Source organism: Zootoca vivipara, chromosome 11 (genome assembly GCF_965207765.1).
Source record: "Zootoca vivipara chromosome 11, rZooViv2.hap1.1, whole genome shotgun sequence".
NCBI classification, from domain to species: Eukaryota; Metazoa; Chordata; class Lepidosauria; order Squamata; family Lacertidae; genus Zootoca; species Zootoca vivipara.
The window spans coordinates 35810789-35831847 of record NC_142594.1 but is presented as its reverse complement, the minus strand read 5'-3'; the positions used below and the strand labels follow the sequence as shown (position 1 = coordinate 35831847).

Genomic DNA, 21059 nt, shown 5'->3' with positions numbered 1-21059 from the left:
GGTCTGATTCAGAATATAGCAGCTTAATATATTTAATTGACTTGAAATTATTTAGAGACCAAATCCCAGGATTTTTTTTGCTGGAATATCTTCAACTGGTGCTGGTCTTCAACTGGTTGTTCAGGACCCTCTGCCAGTTTGCAGCCTGATCTAAGAGCCACCCAAAATTGGCACTGCCAGGGCTAGCAGTTGCAGGTGGTATTAAGAGGCAGAGCACAGTGAAACAGGACACACCATCCCTGACTGGTGCCCAACACCACATCTTATGGAAAAGAATTCCAGAGTTCAGTTCTACACTTTGTACTACTACTTTTGTGAAGTAGTCCTTTCTGTTGTCTGTCCCACGTCTCCTGTCAATCAGATTTATTAGATGATCCACAGTTGTAAGAAAAACGCTCTCCTCCACCCCACTTTCTCCACACTATGTTCAAATTTATACACCTCTGTCATATCTCCTCTTACTTGCCTTTGTTCCAAATTAAGCAGAGATTACACAGAGATGGTCAGGAATTGTTGCTGGCATCCATCTGTCTCAAGAGACAATGGTGTGTGCTTCTAGGGGTGAAGTCAAACCACTGGAGAATCACAGTGTCTGCTGTGGTTGCAGAGACCAGTAACTCATAACTGCCTCCTCCCACATTGTTTTTGTTGTGTTAGCAGCACTGAAGTGTCCTCTCTGGGGCACAAGCCTTTGCAGTGTGCATGGAGGTCCTGCGCTGCCCAGACAACAAGACCTCACTGATGTGGTCCAAAGAAAGGTAAAGGGACCCCTGACCATTAGGTCCAGTCGTGACCGATTCTGGGGTTGCGGCGCTCATCTCACTTTATTGGCCGAGGGAGCCAACGTACAGCTTCCAGGTCATGTAGCCAGCATGACTAAGCTGCTTCTGGCGAACCAGAGCAGCACATGGAAATGCCGTTTACCTTCCCGCCGGAGTGGTACCTATTTATCTATTTGCACTTTGATGTGCTTTCGAACTGCTAGGTTGGCAGGAACAGGGACCGAGCAATGGGAGCTCACCCCGTCATGGGGATTCAAACCGCCGACCTTCTCATCGGCAAGGCCTAGGCTCTGTGGTTTAACCCACAGTGCCACCCACGTCCCGGTCCAAAGAAAAGCAGAGCAATACATTTGGCACCAACTTGTCTGCAGGAGTGCTGGAAGGAGGCATACAAGACACCATCCGACCACGTTAGAGACTCTGCTCCGGATTTGTGTAGGGTTTCTCCTTAACCTTTTCTTCTTCTGAGGATGTCCCGTAATGCAACAGGTACGGACTTTTTCTCGGAGTTTATTCCTGAAGCCTTTCTCACTAATTAGTATAGCCACAAGGCCGCAGAGGTTTAGGGTTAGAGTTTTCCTTCTCCTAAGTGGACTACCTTACCAGGTTGATGAGCCCCATCTGCCCCTTGCTCAAGATTAGGGATGAAAATCAGACTGTCAAGAATATAACACTGCCAAAGAGAAATATTTCAAATATGAAAAACTGCAAAGTACGTTGAACTGCAAGGCCTTCCCTGTTCACTGATCAATGAAATGAGTTTGCTAGCACAAGAGACTTCTATCTGAACATGGATACTTCTTGGTTAAATTAAGAACCCCTATTTGGGAATAACACCTTCTCTCTCTCTCTCTCTTCCCTAGACAAAACTAATATAAGTGAGAAAAGTGAAGAAACTAATTGCTGCAGGCCAGGTGATGGTGCCAGGGAACAGTTCAGGTGAAGAGCCAATAAAAGCTAAAAATAAGCCATGGGTTTTCATTTGACTGATGGTAGGGCAGTTTTATCTTTGCCCTGGCTCAGTAGCACAGGTAATATTTTAGCTGGTGAGATGGCAAAATGTACAAAATACAAGCCTAAACAAATGGCTTAAAAGCTGCATGATGCTTCAATTTTGTTCCCAGATGCATCGATTCCAGCATGATAGACGCCATGCCTCTTCGCATCTATTCTGCTGCAAAATTTCCAATGAACACACCTGTTTTTCCAGCACTTTTCATCCCCATGCAAACCTATCTAGAGTCTAGTCTGTTCACTTTCTTAGGGGGGAAATATACATTCCCTGAGAGATAATTCTAGTTGTTACTATAACTGAGACATGTCTGAAGAGAAAAGCCTTGGAGTCACAGCATGAGTTACCATCATTAAGACAAATGATCCCACCTTGATTGAGGGGAGCCAATGAGTGTTAGGTCAGAATTTGGCATGCTATGCGCTGGCCTTGATTGGCTCTCCAAATAAACACTGCTGGTTTGCTCTGTGGCACATGGACTGCTACAAACCTTGTGGAGTTGCTCAGGTACAATGTGACTTGTACTGAATGAACACCCTCAAGATGTGGGGGGAAAGAAAAAATAGGGCCAATGATGTATGAATGCAAAACTGCAATTCTGTATGAATACAAAGAAAAGGAAAGAATGTACCACTGTGGGCACAAAATTAATCTTCCTCGAACTACCTTATATCATATTAAGATCAAGTTTCTAAATCCCTGACTGACTGAAGTATGCTTGAAAATGTGTGGATAATGTTTGCTGAAATCTCAGAAGTCAGGGAGGTGGCTGCATAAGAGTTCTGGTGGTTGGAGATAGGGAGATTTCAGTGTCCATGCCTCTCTTATCACTAGCAAAGCATGAATTAGTTAGCAAAATAAATAAAGCTGGCCAGTACAGTTAAGAACTTAATTTGTTCTGGAGGTCCATTCTTAACCTGAAGCAGTTCTTAAACTGAGGTACCACTTTAGCTTATGGGGCCTCCTGCTGCCGCTGCACTGCCATTGCACAGTTTCTGTTCTCATCCTGAAGCAAAGTTCTTAACCTGAGGTACTATTTCTGGGTTATCTGAGTCTGTAACTTGAAGTGTCTGTAACTCGAGGTACCACTGTACAGTGGAACCTCGGTTTATGAACACCTCGGTTTATGAATTTTCGGTTTATGAACGCCGCGGACCCATCTGGAACGGATTAATTCATTTTCCATTACTTTCAATGGGAAAGTTCGCTTCAGTTTATGAACGCTTCAGTTTATGAACAGACTTCCGGAACCAATTGTGTTCATAAACCGAGGTACCACTGTAGTTAGAAGGACCAAAGAGAGAGTTGATGACCATAAGCAGGTGGCAGGCAGTAGCCTGAGAGGGAGAGAAATGCTTGATTTCTGCTTAAATCCAAGCATGTGACTATGGGAAAAGCAAGACCTTCTAGGGTGTTAATGCTGTAAGTCCTTCTATCAAAGGCTCAGGTTGTATATATATGTAAATAAACCACATATCCTAAAGACACCACTGTCTCCACTGTACCTCATCCCAAGGAAACCAAACCCTGAGGAAATGCCTGGAATCCCTGGAATCTTGCTCTGCTCAGAGACTGGGATGGTGTGCAACAGTATTTTACTGACAGGTAGGTAGCCGTGTTGGTCTGCCATAGTCAAAACAAAATAAAAGAATTCCTTCCAGTAGCACCTTAGAGACCAACTAAGTCTGTCATTGGTATGAGCTTCCATGTGCTTGCACACTTCTTCAGATATATGCACACGAAAGCTCATACCAATGACAAACTTATTTGGTCTCTAAGGTACTACTGGAAGGATTTTTAAATAGTATTTTACTGAATAATTCATCTTTATGTGAGACAGAATAAATCTGGACTGTGAGAATCTCCGCTTCTGATTTTTAGTCTGAAATACATACAGCCCTAAATATGGTTTTAGATACCAGGAAGATATTAGTTAAGCATTACCGCTCATAAATTTGTTTTCCTAACCCTGCAGGAAGCTGGCAGCTGCAATGGGCTGGTGCTTCTAATTAAAGAATCTTTCATTGGCTTACATTTAGAATTTTAGGTGATTGTTAAATAACGCAGTTTACATGAAAGGCTGCTGCCTTATTTGACCTTTTTATACAATTAATTAGGAAACTATTGTCTTCTACTATTTTCAGCAAAGCAAATTACTTTGCAATCGGATCACCTGCACAATTAAATGTAGGATCTCTTCTCCTTCAATGCCTACCTTAGCTTTTATGCCAGACACGAGAAATTAAAAACCAACCTTTTTAGCAAAGAGCTGGATTATTTCTGTTGAAGCAGCTTTCAATTTCACTGAGATAATTTAAAACATCTTGGCTTGCATCCAAACTGCTATTTTAGGCAGACCCAAGGGGTTCTGCATCCCCTGTCAGATTTTTGACTGTTTCTTCTCTTTGAACAGCAGATTTCCATGGCATATAACAAAGGATATTTGAAGCTCTTGTCAGTTTCAAAAGCGGTTTGCCAAGCACCATGAGGGAGCTGCTGGAGAAACTCAAGTCCAAAGCTCCCTTGGGCATGCATGTGGAACTAGTTGCACAGTTCTGTGAGCCACTGTGCTTGATGTTCTAAGCCTGCTAGATTAACCAAAGCCATTGCTATGTAGTGGAACACTTCCAAAGCTCTGCAGAAAAACACACAGCCCACGTCTCTAAACTACAGAATCGTTAAAGGACACAACTACCCTACTGGGCACCTATTAAATTTTAATTGCTAAGGGCTTGTGGATGCAAATTTGCTGATTTTGAACGGTGGGGGGGGAAATAAAGGATAGGATAAAATGGGAATTCGAAGGAGAGATGCTTTGCTACCAGGTCTAGCACCAAGTATGGGGCAAGCCCTCTCCCAATCAGTGGCCTCCTGGCCGTGTGCTTACACTATGAGAGATGCTCTGGGTCTCCAATGGAAATGTTGAATTGTGGGTGGCTTTCCAGAGCCAACTGTTGCCACCAAATATATTTGCAGCTGGGGAAACAGGCAGATGGGAGGGGCACAACAGGAGTTGGTGCTGGTGGGTGCAAAGCAAGTGTCAGTGCCAATGCTGCCCTGCCTGTAATCTCTAATTTCTTTTGCCAGGTCTAGCTAGGCTCATGAGGAAACATCAAAGTTATCTGCAGCCCTCACCATTCCAACCAGCAAAAAAAGAGTCATCTGCACCTTTCGGTGATTTTGATTTATCCTTGTAAAAAGAAGGTCAGAAGTCCTTTTATGGTGCTGTGGATGTCAAAAGCAGGAACCTCGCAGCTAAACACCAGCTTTTTTTTTTTTGCACAGGGGAGTGTCTCTGCAGTATGTAAACTGATGCAAAACTGATGTTAAGCCTTGCTCAACTGAGCTTGTATTCTGTATAACTTGTATACAAATTTTATGTGATAATGTGTGGTTTGATATGCCTAATAAACTATTTGTTTGAGCAAAACTGATGCAAGTAATTAAATGGCTATCTCCCACAAATGTATTTCATACTTAATATCCAACCATTATGGAGATGTAACCCTGTAGCCATTTCCTGTCTGCTTCCAGCAATTGTATACTGAAAACAAGCCTTGGACACTTAAATCTGCTACCTGCTGAAATGACTAGGAAAGTGGAACAGTATAGTGCAACCACCTCCTACTTTTAAAGTGGATCCAGATCAAGAACAGGGAACCTTTCCCTTTCAAACATTTGCAGCAGGCTACTAATTACAGCAGGAAAAAGGTGGGGGACTATAGTGAGCGTGAATCTTAAATCTGCCAATCTTTTCAAAGGAAAAATTGGCCGATATTGAAAACAATCCCAAAAATCTAACTGCAGTTCTTACTACTCTTTTACCTGAATTTTGATCCAGTCTATGAAAATCAAACTTTTTACATTCTAAAAATATTCCCACTCACCTATTTTTAAAGCACTGTCAGAAAACTCAAAAACACATTAGTGACCCTTATTTAAAGCAACCGAGTCGTGTGCACTGGAAAGGTTTATTATTCCAGGTCAGCAAAGCTTTGACTGAGTTTTTAAATTGGGCAGTTTAAGAGTAGCATAAGATTCACTTACAATAATTTACCTGCAATAAGACTAGAATAGGTAATTTCCATTTCTCATTCGTAGAAAATGCAACACAGCCCATGATAAAATCCTTTGCCCAGACTTTAAAGATCTCATTACTTTCCCAAAGGATGTTATTTTATTACTGATTTTCCATTATGACTGATATCTATTTACCTCTTGTTTCAATTAACATTTTGGATTAATTTTGCTACCATTGCCTACAAGGAGTTGAAACGGATAGCCAATCAGATTCAAGCCTCAGGGAGCTCCCATCAAAGTTGGAAACTCACTTCAGTACAGGGCATCAAATCCTTGGTCCAAAGTCTGCTGCTGACACAGATCAGCATGCATGGTGAAAAGCTGTTATTTCAATGACTCCAGAGAAAGCCCAATGTATGTTCTGAAAATGTATCATAAAAGCGATATAAAGTGAGGGTGAAAAGTTACGTTCTGTGTCCCACCATTGTTTCCATTACCCTTCATGAGTTAGTTAGAGGGTGAATTTCTGAAGTAGGGAGCCTCTCCACAAGATTCAGGACCTGGACCTTGTAGGATTGGGATTGTATTTCTTGCAGCAAGTCTCAACGAGTATTGGAGGCTCCCCCTGCAGATATTTGCCCTCCAGCTTGTGGACAGGGAGGGAGGTGGAAACTGGGGGTGAGGAGAAAGGAAATTTAGCAGGCTTGTCCCCGCTCTCCCTCATCACATGTTGCTTTTACACACTAGAATGCCTGAAGAGGATTTATGCTGTTTATAGTACTGCATTTTTACTTTCACAAAGTAAGAATGTGGTTCCACAACTGAGTCTCCTGGTCACACCATACAACATGTCACTATCCCTCCCCCCTCCATCTCTCTCTCTCTCTCTCTCTCTCTCTCTCTCTCTCTCACACACACACACACACACACACACACACACACACACACACACACAAACGGCTTGGGGGAGGGAACAATCCCCCCCAAAAAAACATTGGGAAAAGCCTCTTTTTCTGTATCTAATTTCTCTGAATCATCAGTTTCCCGCACCTGGCATGCAGAATAATAGTGAGTGATATCAGAGAGGTGAGGAGGGATAGAGATGTCCCTCCATTCCAATGATGCCATCAGAGCATCAATAAAGGTAGGCAGTAGGAGGGAACTTGAAGGCAGGGTGAGTGGGTGGGTGACTGGAAGACAGGGCTTGAGTTTCTCTCCAACTAAGTCTGAAATCTGAATCAAATATGAACTTTGAGGGTATGTAATGCTTGTTCTTCACCAAGGCAAATACTGCAAGACAGCCCACTGTGATATATCTCTTGGTGGTGTCACATCCTGAACATTCATTGTCAGAACTGACCCCCTATTCTAGATTTTGCTCTAATGTTTGTAATGGGAATCACATTCCACCAAACCTAATCAGGACATTTCAGAAGACTGTATATTTTCAACACCTGGATCTTGACCAAGAAACAGGCTATTTATATATTACCTCTTTTTGTTCCAGTCCCTTCCTTATGCTAGTTGAAAAAGGCAACAGCTGTGATGGCTGATGACACCTGGTAAGAAGCGACAGTGTCCAGATGACAGATTCAGTACTACATTAATCCATTAACAGCTTTGTGAATTGTAGGAAATGTCTCCAGCTGGCATTACGCCTGGCTGCTCCACTAGCTGTAGGTCAGGCTATGGGGCTGCCCTTATATAGGCTAACTTTAGCTGGCTGATATGTCTTGCTCTCCAAAATGCCATTAAGATTTTGCTCATTTATGTTTAGATGCAATTAATTGACTGTAACAGGCAACAGCAATGAAAATCCCTACTGTTTTCATGTTAACATTATGGGATAGCTACCTGAATGTATAAATATCCAAAAACTATGTCAATGATTATACAAATAAAATAATTTAACTGGTTGAGTAGCATATTGCGATTACAAGATACATGATTTCACTAAATTCAGAACGTAGTTTTGCTAGTAAAGGTAAAGGGAAGGGAATGCTACAAATTAATAAGCCTGGGATAAGAGTAAAGGTCAGTCTTAAAACAATGGCATTTGTGTTTTCCCACTTCATACCCTTTGCAGCCAGTTTGGGTCTAGTTTTATTATGGACCAAAGCTCTTAATCTGAAGCACAGAGAATCAGATCATTTTTCTGTACATGTGGAAGCTGTAACAAAATGTATTAAAATCAGGGAATGAGGTTTTGAACTCTATGCATTGGATTTTATGTGGGCTTGTCTTTTTGAATTACGCCTACATGTGGACATCGGGGGGGACTGGAGATAACAGAGATGCAATGTGAGTGAGAAGGGAAGATGCACTCTCCCTGCACCATCCAGTATAATCCAGTCTTCCCTCTTGGGTTTACCCATGTTGTGTTTTTATGCCTTGGCAAATATAAATAGGGATATTCTATGTGGTATCTTTTAGAATGTTTATATGTAGGTCAGAGAGAAAGCATAGTAAAATACTATAAACTTCACGCAAAAGCAATATATTCTTGAACACAAATGAAAGCACCAATGAATTGGTATGCCAATCAAAATGGGGTCAAACATAGGGTAACTGACAGTTGGAAGCTTAAAGGAAACATCCCTTTGTGGGTTATTTCTGAACACAACTCCCCAATCTACTGTTGAAGCTATTTCTGAACACAACTCAACAATCTACTGTTGAAAATAGTAATTAAATTTGTATATATTTCATCGACTTAATGAGCGCCAGATGTTTGATCAAGAGAGTAAATCTAAAAGCTGAGCAGAAGATAAAGGTCTTTACAAAAACAAAAAGTGCACATTTATTTTTCTCTAAGCAGCAATGGGATTATATAAATACAGTCATTTAAAATCTGTTGTTCTTTATATGAAATAAAAACATGATCTAGACACGGTTGCCAAGTATATGACACTGCAAATGCCAAGTAGGAATGGAATGAGATGTTGAGTGACAGGGGATCTTGCCACTTGACTTAATTTTTATAAGTTCTAGTCCCCTTTCAACTGGAAATGCAGTTTGCACTCCATTTCTGTAATTTCCCACAACCCTGAAAGTTCCACTCTCACCTTCCCTAAACCGGAAAAAAACAAAAAACCTTACTTTGGGGACTGAAGACAGAGCTAACATGAGGGGGCAGGCTGGCAATGTCCAGACAGGAAAGGTCCCACAATGCCTCTATTTAGCTAAAAAATACTGCACAAAGCAAAAGTTTGTAATTTTCTAACTATAAGTTCGATGATCCCCAGCAGGAAAGAAGCCACTCCACATATCATTTACAACTAAGAAAAAGTATTGCAGGTCTTTCTTATATACAAGTGTGGCTTCAACTGTCTGTTGCTCCTTTCTTTTAAGGCAGACATTTCCCGCCCTAAGATTGCACCAGGGAATGACATCATGGTGTAGCAGGCCGGCCCGCCCATGAGGCAGACTGAAGCAGTTGCCTTCGGTGCTGCAATCCCATAAGCGGTGAACTCTTCCCACTGCCAGGGTTGTGTGGCTGCCACTACAGCTTCTGGAAAAATCTTTAAAAGCTCACGTGAGGCTTTGGTGGTGCTGGCAGCACCTTCCCATTTTGTCTCAGGTGGCCAAACAGGATGGGCCACCCCCTGTGATGCAGCATAACTCCCATGAGGCACTCTGTCCTTAATTTGAGGGAGACACTGGCAGGTCACTGAGGGCAACCTAGCCCACGCTTGAAACAGCTGTGAATCTTTTCTTCTTTTAAAAAAACAAACCAAAATCCTTGGCCATTTCGGTCCAAATGCTCTGGGATTTTCACCCCTTCTCCCACAAGAGGGCTAAAAAAAGTTTGGACCAAATGTCTCAGCGTAGCACTCCATTTAATAGTGTAGGCAGCTTCTCCAGGGCATATAGCGAAAGCTTTATCTTCATGGCAATAGCTGCTTCTTATAAACATTAATTTCCCAAAGTCCAACACCTTCATGCATCGTTAGATATTTATATCACACTGAGCTTATTAAGTACGAAGTAAGTAGTTTACTGTTATTCCTGTCTAAAGTAGTTAAGCAGTAAGAGTGGTTCCACATAAAGTTTTAATTCTGAATATCTTTCCGAGCACATGGCCATCACTGCCACAGCGCACTAATTTTGAAAACACATCAATAATCAGAACAGACATTTATCACCTAGCTATTTGATTTATGGACTTGAGAGCTTCTGGGAGCAGTATACACTTCTCATAACGATCCATTAAATTGAGCAGCTAGCTGAAGATTGGTCAGTGATTGTTAGACATTTGTGCTAATTTGGGGGGGGGTATACTTCCATTGTTTTGATATTTCTGATAGCTTATCACCAGGGGACTAAATATTGGAATTTTCATTTATCTTCAGGCATCTGAATTACTTTCAGCATAACTGGGCAAGGTTGACAGTAATTTGTTGCAGATAATTTTCAAGCACACACACACACAAAAAAAAAAAACTCAGTATACGTTTTGGTGAAGATAGCAAGGTTCGGAATTTCACAAATGGCAGGCGATTGTTCCATGATAAACATGTAGTACATCCAAAGTCTGGAGTTGTGTCAATGGGACTCCAATCATGTGACTAACAAAATCATCATTGGGAAGCTTTACAGTGAGCATGTACAGATTCCACACTGGGATGTAAGATTACTAATAGTGTGTTTATTTATACTACACTAATAGACTTGGAACTTAAGGAAGTCATGGATGAATGCACAGGGGCTTCTGGGGCAGAGGGGGTGGGAAACGATCCTTCCATGAATGTTCATAACTTAACTTAGCTTCTGATCCCAATTCTGGGAACCCCCACCTCCAGCATCCTATTCCACATTTTGGGAGGGTGGGGAGGGCAATCAGGTAATTGGAGGAACTAGAAAAGGGTATATTTTCCTTCTGCAAACTTAAGCTAGCTTATTTTAGGATGGAAGTCATGGTTTGATTTGCCTTATAAATGCACCATTTCCTACCATATACACACTTTCCATCTGTTGCCATTGTGTGATGTGCCTTTGAAGCACTTGCAAAGCTCTGGCAGCGCAGCTTTCCCTGGAGTGTCCCATTCAGACTATTCTGTATTTGCATCATAACAGAACCTGTGCACAAACAATAGTGGCCAAGGATAATAGTCAAGAAGATAACTATGCTATTGGTTTTAATGTTTGTTTGATTGTTTTTAGAAAGTCAGGTGACACCCTTCCACCTGTCCTGCCAAGAATCACGATTGAATAATGCTTTCATCCATGTGGAGTAGCGAAGGTAAAATGTCGTTTTTAAAGACAAGAGTGGCAGAGTGCTGGGGGAGAAGGAAATGCAGAAATAAAATGACACAGGTGTGTCTTTTATGTTTTCATTCTATTTATGTTGGCTGCCGAACATTTTCTGATGACAGATGCCACCATTTCAGAACTGCATGGTTACATATTGCTCTCAATCGACAGGGGACCGTATACAAAGCTAACATTTTGCTAACATGAAAAGTATCAAAAAAAAAAGTGACAGTTGTCTGTTGTTTGAAGGGAAAATGTTGCATGGAGAAAGTAAAGAGAAAAGGATGCAGAGAGGAAAAGCTCTCTTAACGAACAATTTCTTCATCATGAACACAAGATAGAGGTTATGTAAAAGGGTATTTCCTCTTTTGCATTTCATTTTGCTCTGCCTCACATTATGGTAGGACAATACCATTTTTAAAAACTAATATGGCATGCTGAATTTTTCAGTTTTCAAATTTCAAGCTAAAAAGTTGTAACATGACTTGAGAATTCAAAATATATTTCGGTTAAGTTAATATATTTCAGTTTTGCATTGTAAATAAAATCTGTGTAAATTTGCATAGAAATCACTATGCCAAGTACTTGCCAAGTACTTAAGTACTTGCACTTAAATTAAATATTATTATCCAGCATTACTGACATTTTCGAAGGTAAAATTAAAATTCTTTGGTTTTCCGAAAGCAGTTTATGTGCTTCTTCATCAAACGTAGACTTATGAAGCTAAATGTTGTCCAATCACAAAAACAATATTAGATTTGAATTTCTCAAACCTAAAAACATTTTTTAAGACCTCTCACTGAAGAAATTTGCAAAAATTAAGTTTCACTCCCTAAAATGACATGCCATGGTGTTAAAGGGTGCTTTCAAAGCAGCCAGGTGCAATGCAAGTTAAAAGTAAAGCATGACACAATGTGGAATTAAAATGCTGCTAGACATTCATTGAGAAGAAGTAAGATATGCAGTCGCGATTCTGCATACTCTGTGCTAAATTATAATCATAATTCTTCTTCATCAAGGTAAACAAAATCCTGTGCTAAGAAACTATGACTTTTCTGGGTGCATACTATTTTGCAAATTCACTCAAGGAATGAACAGATTTTCTCCATTTTATTCCTTTCTCGTTCTTTTAATTTGATCTGCCCTATATGCCACCTCTTTTGAATTAGGGTTTCTAAAATCAGTTCCAGACTCAGAGCATGCACACTTTGTGGCAACATGCAGTTGCTTCAGTTCACTCCTATCTTTTCCCCACCCCCTCTATTTTACCAACAAATGTTCATGTATTGTTTTTACAAACTAAACCGTAGGCTTTGGTGACTACCGTAGTAGTCCCTCTGTTAAGAAGCTTTTGTGTCACTTTGACAAAGACAGTGGAAGTATCAATTATTTGACGGACAATGGGGAAGTGAAACTATTACGGTACCTTAATGAGAACCTGGATGTGTCCTGTTGCTTTTGAAGACATGTAGTACCAGAAACTCAGCATGCAAGTGGTGCTAGACTCTGCCCATCTGGAGCTCTTGAGAAGTGCTTTTTCACCTCTTACTCCTAATGACATAGCTTCAAGGTAGAGGAATTGTCCTGGAATCAGAAATGATGCAGGATGTGAAAACAGCAACAAGAATAAACCAGTTTGGGTGTGTGTGTGTGTGTGTGTGTAAAAGTATCACTACAGAGCTTGTTGTACTAAGAAAACCTCTCTTAGCCACCTCTTATCACACAGAATATTTTTGGATGCATAAGATGCATAATGGAAAACAGAGCAGCCATATGAGGAGGCATGTGGAATGGGTAGAAAACAAGTTTGTTTACCTTTAAGAGTTGTTCTTTCAGTAGTCATCTATGCAGTTACATGGCAGATGCTGTACTGTGTTCCACCCATGCCCATATGTAGGTGTAAGAACCACCTCCAGCACTGAACAGCTTCCACTATAGCCTCTTTATTGCCGAAAACCCGTATATGAAACTCTTACACCTGGCACGTATTTGGTAGTAGACATCCCACTAAGGACAACTTGTCTGCAACCCCAATAATTTATTCTTTGTCCAGACCAGCTTGACTTGGTTTCCTTAGGCTTCTGCTTACATAGGACAGCTTAATGTCCAAAATAGTTTACTTCTACAGAAGCTCAGACTTCAGTAATACAGTTTTGGATACAGCTTGTAGGCTTTGCAGACACAGATATACAAGTGGAAAGTATTTCTATTGCTCCAACAATTCCAAGGCATAACGGACAGACTGACTGACTAACTAATAAGCTGATATGCCTTAATCACTTATATAGACAGCACTGGTGCTGTTGCCATAGCAACTGGTTTGGCTGATTCTGCACCTGATGGCTTTTCTCCTACACGGAGTGATTTGTGACCATGAAAGGAAATTAAACCCTTCCTCCATGCCTAGTTCCTCTAACATAATCACTCTTCTGATCCCCATTCCACTTGTAATCAAGCATTTGTACATGTACAAATGTATACTCTTCCCATGACCACATGGGTACCCCAACTTCCTTTGCTTTTCATTTGCTGAATTCTAGATTGCGACATCCTTTGGGAAAGAGATCTGTCCCCCTGTTCTTTGTAAAGCTTTGTGCATGCTGATGGTGGCATACAATCCAACATATATTTTTGTATGGGCATAAAAGCTCATAATTGAGAAGATCCTTCATACCCCCCACAATGTGAATCTCACTTTGACATTCATTGGTTGTTTTAAGTTTGCAACAATATTGTTGGGAAATGAATGCTGCCATGCCATCTCCAGGGGGAAGATTTAATCATCATTAAACACTGCAAAGAAAAGGTCACTTCTGACACTATAGGCATATTGTGTATTATCACGGCCATGGAAATAACGATGCTGAGGAACTGAGGGTTCTCACAAATAGCATGAAATATGACTTACCAGTGTATGATGAAAAGAAAATCATTTGCAAAAATGTTTCAGGTGCCAGCTGAAACATTTATTACAAACAGAGTTCCTTTATGGAGCAAAATGTATAATTATATTGATGTTTCTTTGCTTAGCCACAGGAAAGTACATAATATCAAAAAAGGCATAGTAAAAACTAGGTTTGGCAACCCTTTCAGCAATAAAGACCCTGGAGGTGATTTTTGCCCACATTTTTGCCTTCTAAACATGAAGGCTAGAAACTTAACATAAAAACAGAAAGCTTGAATTGTTAGAAGCAGATAAACCACACAGAACAATGCTAGAAGCCACTTGTCTCCTATGGAAATACCCAGCCCTTGTTTGCATCTCTTCCCCTTTGGATTACATATACGTACAGGCTACGGTTTCCACCTGGGTCTTCGCTTCTGCTGCTAGCTCACCCCTTAATTTTTTATGGAGTGATTACCCAGCTTCAGCTGGCAACTTAGATTGCTCACAGGGGTTGTTGTGACAAAGGCTTGAATGTTTCGTCTTGACTGCGGAATTGACCCTGCAGTGAAATGTCTGATTGGTGACTGGCTCGGCTTGTTACCTGGTACTGATGTGATATGGCTTCTCTTTGCCACCTGAGAAACAAGTGGGCTTGTTTCTCCCTTGCTGAGAAAGCAACAATTAAGAAGAGGCTGCTTTGCAAAACAGTGTTATAACTGCATTACAGAACAGTTTTCAGCATTAGGGATTTAACCAATTTAGATATTCATAACAGGACTCTAATTAGATTTAGAACTTGCCCTGTGTTGCATGGGATGGGATGATAAGGTTTATGAATGCAGATAAATTCCTTGTGATGAAGTTGCAGCGTACCTTTCCCATTTCCAAGTGTGTGGTCTTTTGGAGGCCTGAGGCTTTGAGGTGACCTGGTTCCTATAACCCAGTCGAAGTTATCCGCTAGGGAATTCTGCCAACCACATACACCATTTTCAAAAGTGCAGGAGGTCCCACATTCTTTCTCATCAGTATTATCCCCACAGTCATCCTCAAAATTGCAGCTTTGTTCTGGTCTATAACACTTGCCATTGAGACATTCCAAATAACCATGTGAGCAAGAACCTGGAAAAATTATACACACAAACAGAAAGAGAAGAAGAGAGAAAGATTTCAATGACAATGTATTCCAATTTTTTCTAGCCTGACTTAATTGCTGATGTTTTCTTTTACTGCAGAGTGAGGGGCTGAACCACATCAGTGATTTACAAAGCACATGACAGGAAGTTCTGGATTACTCAATGAAGTGATTAGTAATGGTAGACAAGGTTTATTGAATTACGGCTTACTGCCACCACTGATTCAACCTTCCTCTACAACTCTCGCAGGGAGAGTTAAATAAATATGCTCTATGGGTGTGCTCAGTTCACACATAAACCTGAGGTTCAAAATGTTGACTAACACCCAGAATGGACTTAATGGTCTGGTATATCCAGTTCATTGACAGATATGTAGCATGAAGTTTGAAAACCACTATCACATTTGAAAAATAATAATAATGCCATTTTTAGCAGAAATGAATTAAGGTAAGAGGAGGAATTAAGGTAAGGATAAAAGGAACAACTGGCAAGTTTGGCCTTGGAGTTCAAAATGAAGCAGGGCATAGGCTAATAGAGTTCTGTCAAGAGAACAAGCTGGTCATCACAAACACTCTCTTCCAACAACACAAGAGACGACTCTACACATGGATATCACCAAATGGGCAGCATCGAAATCAGATTGATTATATTCTCTGCAGCCAAAGATGGAGAAGCTCTATACAATCAGCAAAAACAAGACCTGGAGCTGACTGTAACTCAGATCATCAGCTTCTTATAGCAAAATTCCAGCTTAAACTGAAGAAAGTAGGAAAAACCACTGGGCCAGTAAGATACAATCTGAATCAAATCCCTTATGAATACACAGTGGAAGTGAGGAACAGGTTTAAGGATTTAGATTTGGTGGACAGAGTGCCTGAAGAACTATGGATGGAGGCTCGTAACATTATACAGGAGGCAGCAACGAAAACCATCCCAAGGAAAAGGAAATGCAAGAAAGCAAAATGGCTGTCCAACGAGGCCTTACAAATAGCGGAGGAGAGGAGGCAAGCAAAATGCAAGGGAGAAAGGGAAAGATACAGGAAACTGAATGCAGATTTCCAAAAAACAGCAAGGAGAGACAAGAGGGTCTTCTTAAATGAGCAATGCAAAGAAATAGAGGAAAACAATAGAATGGGGAAAACCAGAGATCTGTTCAAGAAAATTGGAGATATGAAAGGAACATTTCGTACAAAGATTACCATAATCAAGGACAAAAGTGGTAAGGACCTAACAGAAGCAGAAGACATCAAGAAGAGGTGGCAAGAATACACAGAGGAATTATACCAGAAAGATATGGAGGTCTCGTACACCCCAGGTAGTGTGGTTGCTGACCTTGAGCCAGACATCTTGGAGAGTGAAGTCAAATGGGCCTTAGAAAGCACTGCTAATAACAAGGCCAGTGGAAGTGATGATATTCCAGCTGAACTATTTAAAATTTTAAAAGATGATGCTGTTAAGGTGCTACACCCAATATGCCAGCAAGTTTGGAAAACTCAGCAATGGCCAGAGGATTGGAGAAGATCAGTCTACATCCCAATTCCAAAGAAGGGCAGTGCCAAAGAATGCTCCAACTACCGCACAATTGCGCTCATTTCACACGCTAGCAAGGTTATGCTTAAAATTCTACAAGGCAGGCTTAGGCAGTATGCGGACCAAGAACTCCCAGAAGTGCAAGCTGGATTTCGAAAGGGCAGAGGAACCAGAGACCAAATAGCAAACATGCGCTGGATTATGGAGAAAGCTAGAGAGTTCCAGAAAAACGTCTACTTCTGCTTCATTGACTATGCAAAAGCCTTTGACTGTGTCGACCACAGCAAACTATGGCAAGTTCTTAAAGAAATGGGAGTGCCTGATCACCTCATCTGTCTCCTGAGAAATCTCTATGTGGGACAAGAAGCTACAGTTAGAACTGGATATGGAACAACTGAGTGGTTCAAAATTGGGAAAGGAGTACGACAAGGTTGTATATTGTCTCCCTGCTTATTTAACTTGTATGCAGAATTCATCATGCGAAAGGCTGGACTAGATGAATCCCAAGCCGGAATTAAGATTGCCGGAAGAAATATCAACAACCTCAGATATGCAGATGACACAACCTTGATGGCAGAAAGCGAGGAGGAATTAAAGAACCTTTTAATGAGGGTGAAAGAGGAGAGCGCAAAATATGGTCTGAAGCTCAACATCAAAAAAACCAAGATCATGGCCACTGGTCCCATCACCTCCTGGCAAATAGAAGGGGAAGAAATGGAGGCAGTGAGAGATTTTACCTTCTTGGGCTCCTTGATCACTGCAGATGGTGACAGCAGTCACGAAATTAAAAGACGCCTGCTTCTTGGGAGAAAAGCAATGACAAACCTAGACAGCATCTTAAAAAGCAGAGACATCACCTTGCCGACAAAGGTCCGTATAGTTAAAGCTATGGTTTTCCCAGTAGTGATGTATGGAAGTGAGAGCTGGACCATAAAGAAGGCTGATCGCCGAAGAATTGATGCTTTTGAATTATGGTGCTGGAGGAGACTCTTGAGAGTCCCATGGACTGCAAGAAGATCAAACCTATCCATTCTTAAGGAAATCAGCCCTGAGTGCTCCCTGGAAGGACAGATCGTGAAGCTGAGGCTCCAATACTTTGGCCACCTCATGAGAAGAGAAGAATCCTTGGAAAAGACCCTGATGTTGGGAAAGATTGAGGGCACTAGGAGAAGGGGACGTCAGAGGACAAGATGGTTGGACAGTGTTCTCGAAGCTACGAACATGAGTTTGACCAAACTGCGGGAGGCAGTGCAAGACAGGAGTGCCTGGCGTGCTATGGTCCATGGGGTCACGAAGAGTCGGACACGACTAAACGACTAAACAACAACAAGAGGAGGGAGGCGGAACAATCATACTTTTTCTGAAATCGTTTGGCTGGAAGATAGTCCTTTTGGAGTATCTGAAGCTCAGACTAAGCTACAAAAAAGAAAAGGAAAAAGTATGCCTTGCTAAAGAAGTCTCCATGAAAATGTAAGTGAATGGTACGTGCCGGGTGTGTGTGTGTGTGTCCCCAGGAATAACTTTACACATTAATAGCCATACTGAGCAAAATGAAACTACATAAAGTATTTATGCATGTGCTTGCACTCTCTGGTGGAGTTCTAAACCTACTGATCAAGAAGAAAAGCCTTTTAAGGCCACATACACTGAATTGAAGCAAACATGTGAGGACTGCAGAAGCTGTTAGCAAATGGACTTTTTGTTCTTACAGGGCAGGGACATGGACCATAATAGACTCCAAGGAAATGTTAGTGTCTCTAAGATAAAATCCATGAACTGAGGATGATTTACAACAAATAATGATAATGACTACACAGAAACTTTTAGAATCAATGTAGTAAAAAACCACAAAACTTTTTGAAAACAAGTTTTATATCATGTTGCTGGACAGAGTTTGCTTGGCCACATGGTATTCATGTCCTGGCAACATCCATAGTAGACTACTGCAATGGGCTATACTTGGGGGTGCCTTGGAAGAATACTTGGAAGCAAAGTAAGAGCCAGACTTCAGACTTCACATATGGCATTGATGGACTCCCCAAAACATATTCCTAACATCCCCAATGCAACCACACAGATTTTATCTTCTTCTGTTGCTGCTGCCACAGTAACACCACATCCCTCACCAGGCTTCCTACTGCCAGATCTTAGGAAGATGGTGACCAGAGACAGAGTCTTTTCTGACATGGTGACCTAGCTTTGGGACTCTGTATCCCCAATTATTCACCCAGTGCCTACTTCAAGTGCCATGTTAAAAAAGAGTTTGCATGTGCTGCAAAGTCTTCAAAATGCACAGTGATTTTGTTGCTTTATGGTCACTAGTTTTACTGTTCGACTCCTTCTGCTGTTGTGTTATTCAGTTTCTATTGTTTACTGGTTGCAATGTTTTAATTAATTGTAGCTTTAATATTATTGCAAGTCACCATGTTGCCCAGAAGTAATTGATGTAAGATATTAAGCATCACAGTGATTTCTTAAATGACACTGCTCAATTTTTGAAACAGAACAGGAATAAAGGAAGAAGTGTACTTCCACACATCTACATGTGGGGATCACAAACTTCCTACCAATGAGGGGAATTTGTAGTGGTAAATTCTTATATTCTTTTTATAGTAGTGGAGGCAGACCAAACTGCTAGATTTTGTATCTCCAAAGACTGGGCGTCAACCACTATACAGGCGACTCCCCACTTATGTGGGGATTATGTTCCGGGGCCATCACACCTAAGTGAAATGTGCATAAGTGGGGATACCCTTACATAAGTGGGGAGTCCTCGTGGGTTATGAGGAAACTCTCCCCAAAGCTTAAAGAGGATGTCCTCTTCGGGCTCTGGGAAGCATCTCCTTGTGAGCCAGAGGGGCAGCAGAACTTTGTTGAGGCTAAAAAAAAAAAAATTCCTTCCAGTAGCACCTTAAAGACCAACTAAGTTTGTCGTAGGTATATAGTTGGTCTCTAAGGTGCTACTGGAAGGAATTTTTTTGTTTGTTTGTTTCAACTACGTCAGACCAACACGGCTACCTACTTGTAATTTGTTGAGGCTGCTCATCCTCTCTGTCTAACAGCTGACATGTGGGGAAGCACAGCACCAGTTGCTACCCTGCACAGCAGCTGAGCAGCCTCAATGAAGTCCCTCTGGCTCTGGGTTCCACATCCAGGTACCCTGCTCCCAACCTCCATGCATTTAAGGTTCCTGTTTGTATAGAGACTATCAAAATAAAAGCCAGGCACACCCAGGTACATACATGTGATTCAGAACCCTGAAAAATAAGATCATGCATACAATAGCCTGTTCCAAAAACAGGACTCTTGAATACATGGAGGTCAAGGGTGGGACCTGTTCTGTTCTCATTGTACTTTTGTTTGTGTCCAGATTAATGACTGAAGAGGGCTGCAGCCATCTTAGGCAATGCAGGAAAAGTCTTCTCTCTCCTGAAAATGATAGCAGCAGGCAACACTTTTGTGAATGAACACACAGACATAAGACGAAATGAAGAGAGTGGCAAACAAAGACCAAAACCAGAAAATTTAAAATATCTATTTTCCAGCTCATTTTTATACTATGTTCTTCTTCCTTTACAAGATGAATCACTTTACTTCCCATTCAACAGATGAAAGATAGGTGATAAGATGTCTATGGCAAAAGGTGATTGCTTGTGCTGTAATAATAGCTACTGCAGACAGGTATAAGCATTCCCTGTGAAACCGGCTATTAGTAACAGCTAATAATAGTTTCATTGTTGAAAGGTAGCAGAAGTCATCAACAGCCATTCCCAGCTGTAAAAAATGTTTCTAAGACACATGATGGGCCACATGGTACAAGAATCGTTGGAGCAGAATAGATCTTGCCAGCCACACAGGCAGAACCAACCTTCTCCTGCCTTTTGGAGGTAGGAAGAAAGTTCTATTACCAGCCTATTCCTGCAGGAATTTTACTTTACCTACCAAACCACTCAAGCTACAAGAGAAAACCTTGGAATCAATCCAGATTTAAGAATTACTAAATGGGTGTAATCTGTTTTCACCATTTGAGATAAAATTCTAATCAGTGGTTTGGAGAACAAAAAATTAGGGTTGTATTCTGCTGTACTTGAATTAGTGGGTTGAAACCAAACATCGGATTGTGGACTAGTCTAAGGTAACCAGATTTTTTTTTTCAAAAAATCCGGCGACACTTTTTTAAAAAAGAAAAAGAAGTTATTTTTTAGAAAGTTATTTTTTTTAAAAAAATTAAGAAGTAATGTCTTCTCTTCTGTGGTCTCCTCTGCCGTGCGGCCTTCCTCTGGGCCCCAGCCTGCTCTCTTGGAGTGCTAGCCACCGTGGAGTAGGCTCAGGTCAGGTCAGGCCTGGGCTCCTCCACATGTCCTTGCCCTCCCGGTGCTCTCCTACCTCTCCTCAGTGGGAGCGGCGCCAGTGGCGTGGCAAGGTCGGGGCTCCCCTCTTTT

At 41.3% G+C, this 21059-nt stretch overlaps 1 protein-coding gene and 1 long non-coding RNA gene across 2 annotated transcripts in view; one reads left to right on the top strand and one right to left on the bottom strand.

Moving 5' to 3' along the window:
- MALRD1 (MAM and LDL receptor class A domain containing 1) overlaps nt 1-21059 on the bottom strand; it is a 268805-nt gene that overhangs the window by 132080 nt on the left and 115666 nt on the right. Inside the window, exons 28-29 of the mRNA XM_088654242.1 lie at nt 14828-15073; nt 12494-12651 (exon numbers count right to left, since the gene is read on the bottom strand). Coding sequence (XP_088510368.1) covers nt 12494-12651; nt 14828-15073 — 404 coding nt within the window. The remainder of the gene's footprint in view (nt 1-12493; nt 12652-14827; nt 15074-21059) is intronic.
- LOC148684265 (uncharacterized) lies at nt 3273-5218 on the top strand. The gene is made up of 2 exons (XR_015946389.1): nt 3273-3399; nt 4882-5218. It is a non-coding gene; the product is annotated as an uncharacterized LOC148684265 (long non-coding RNA).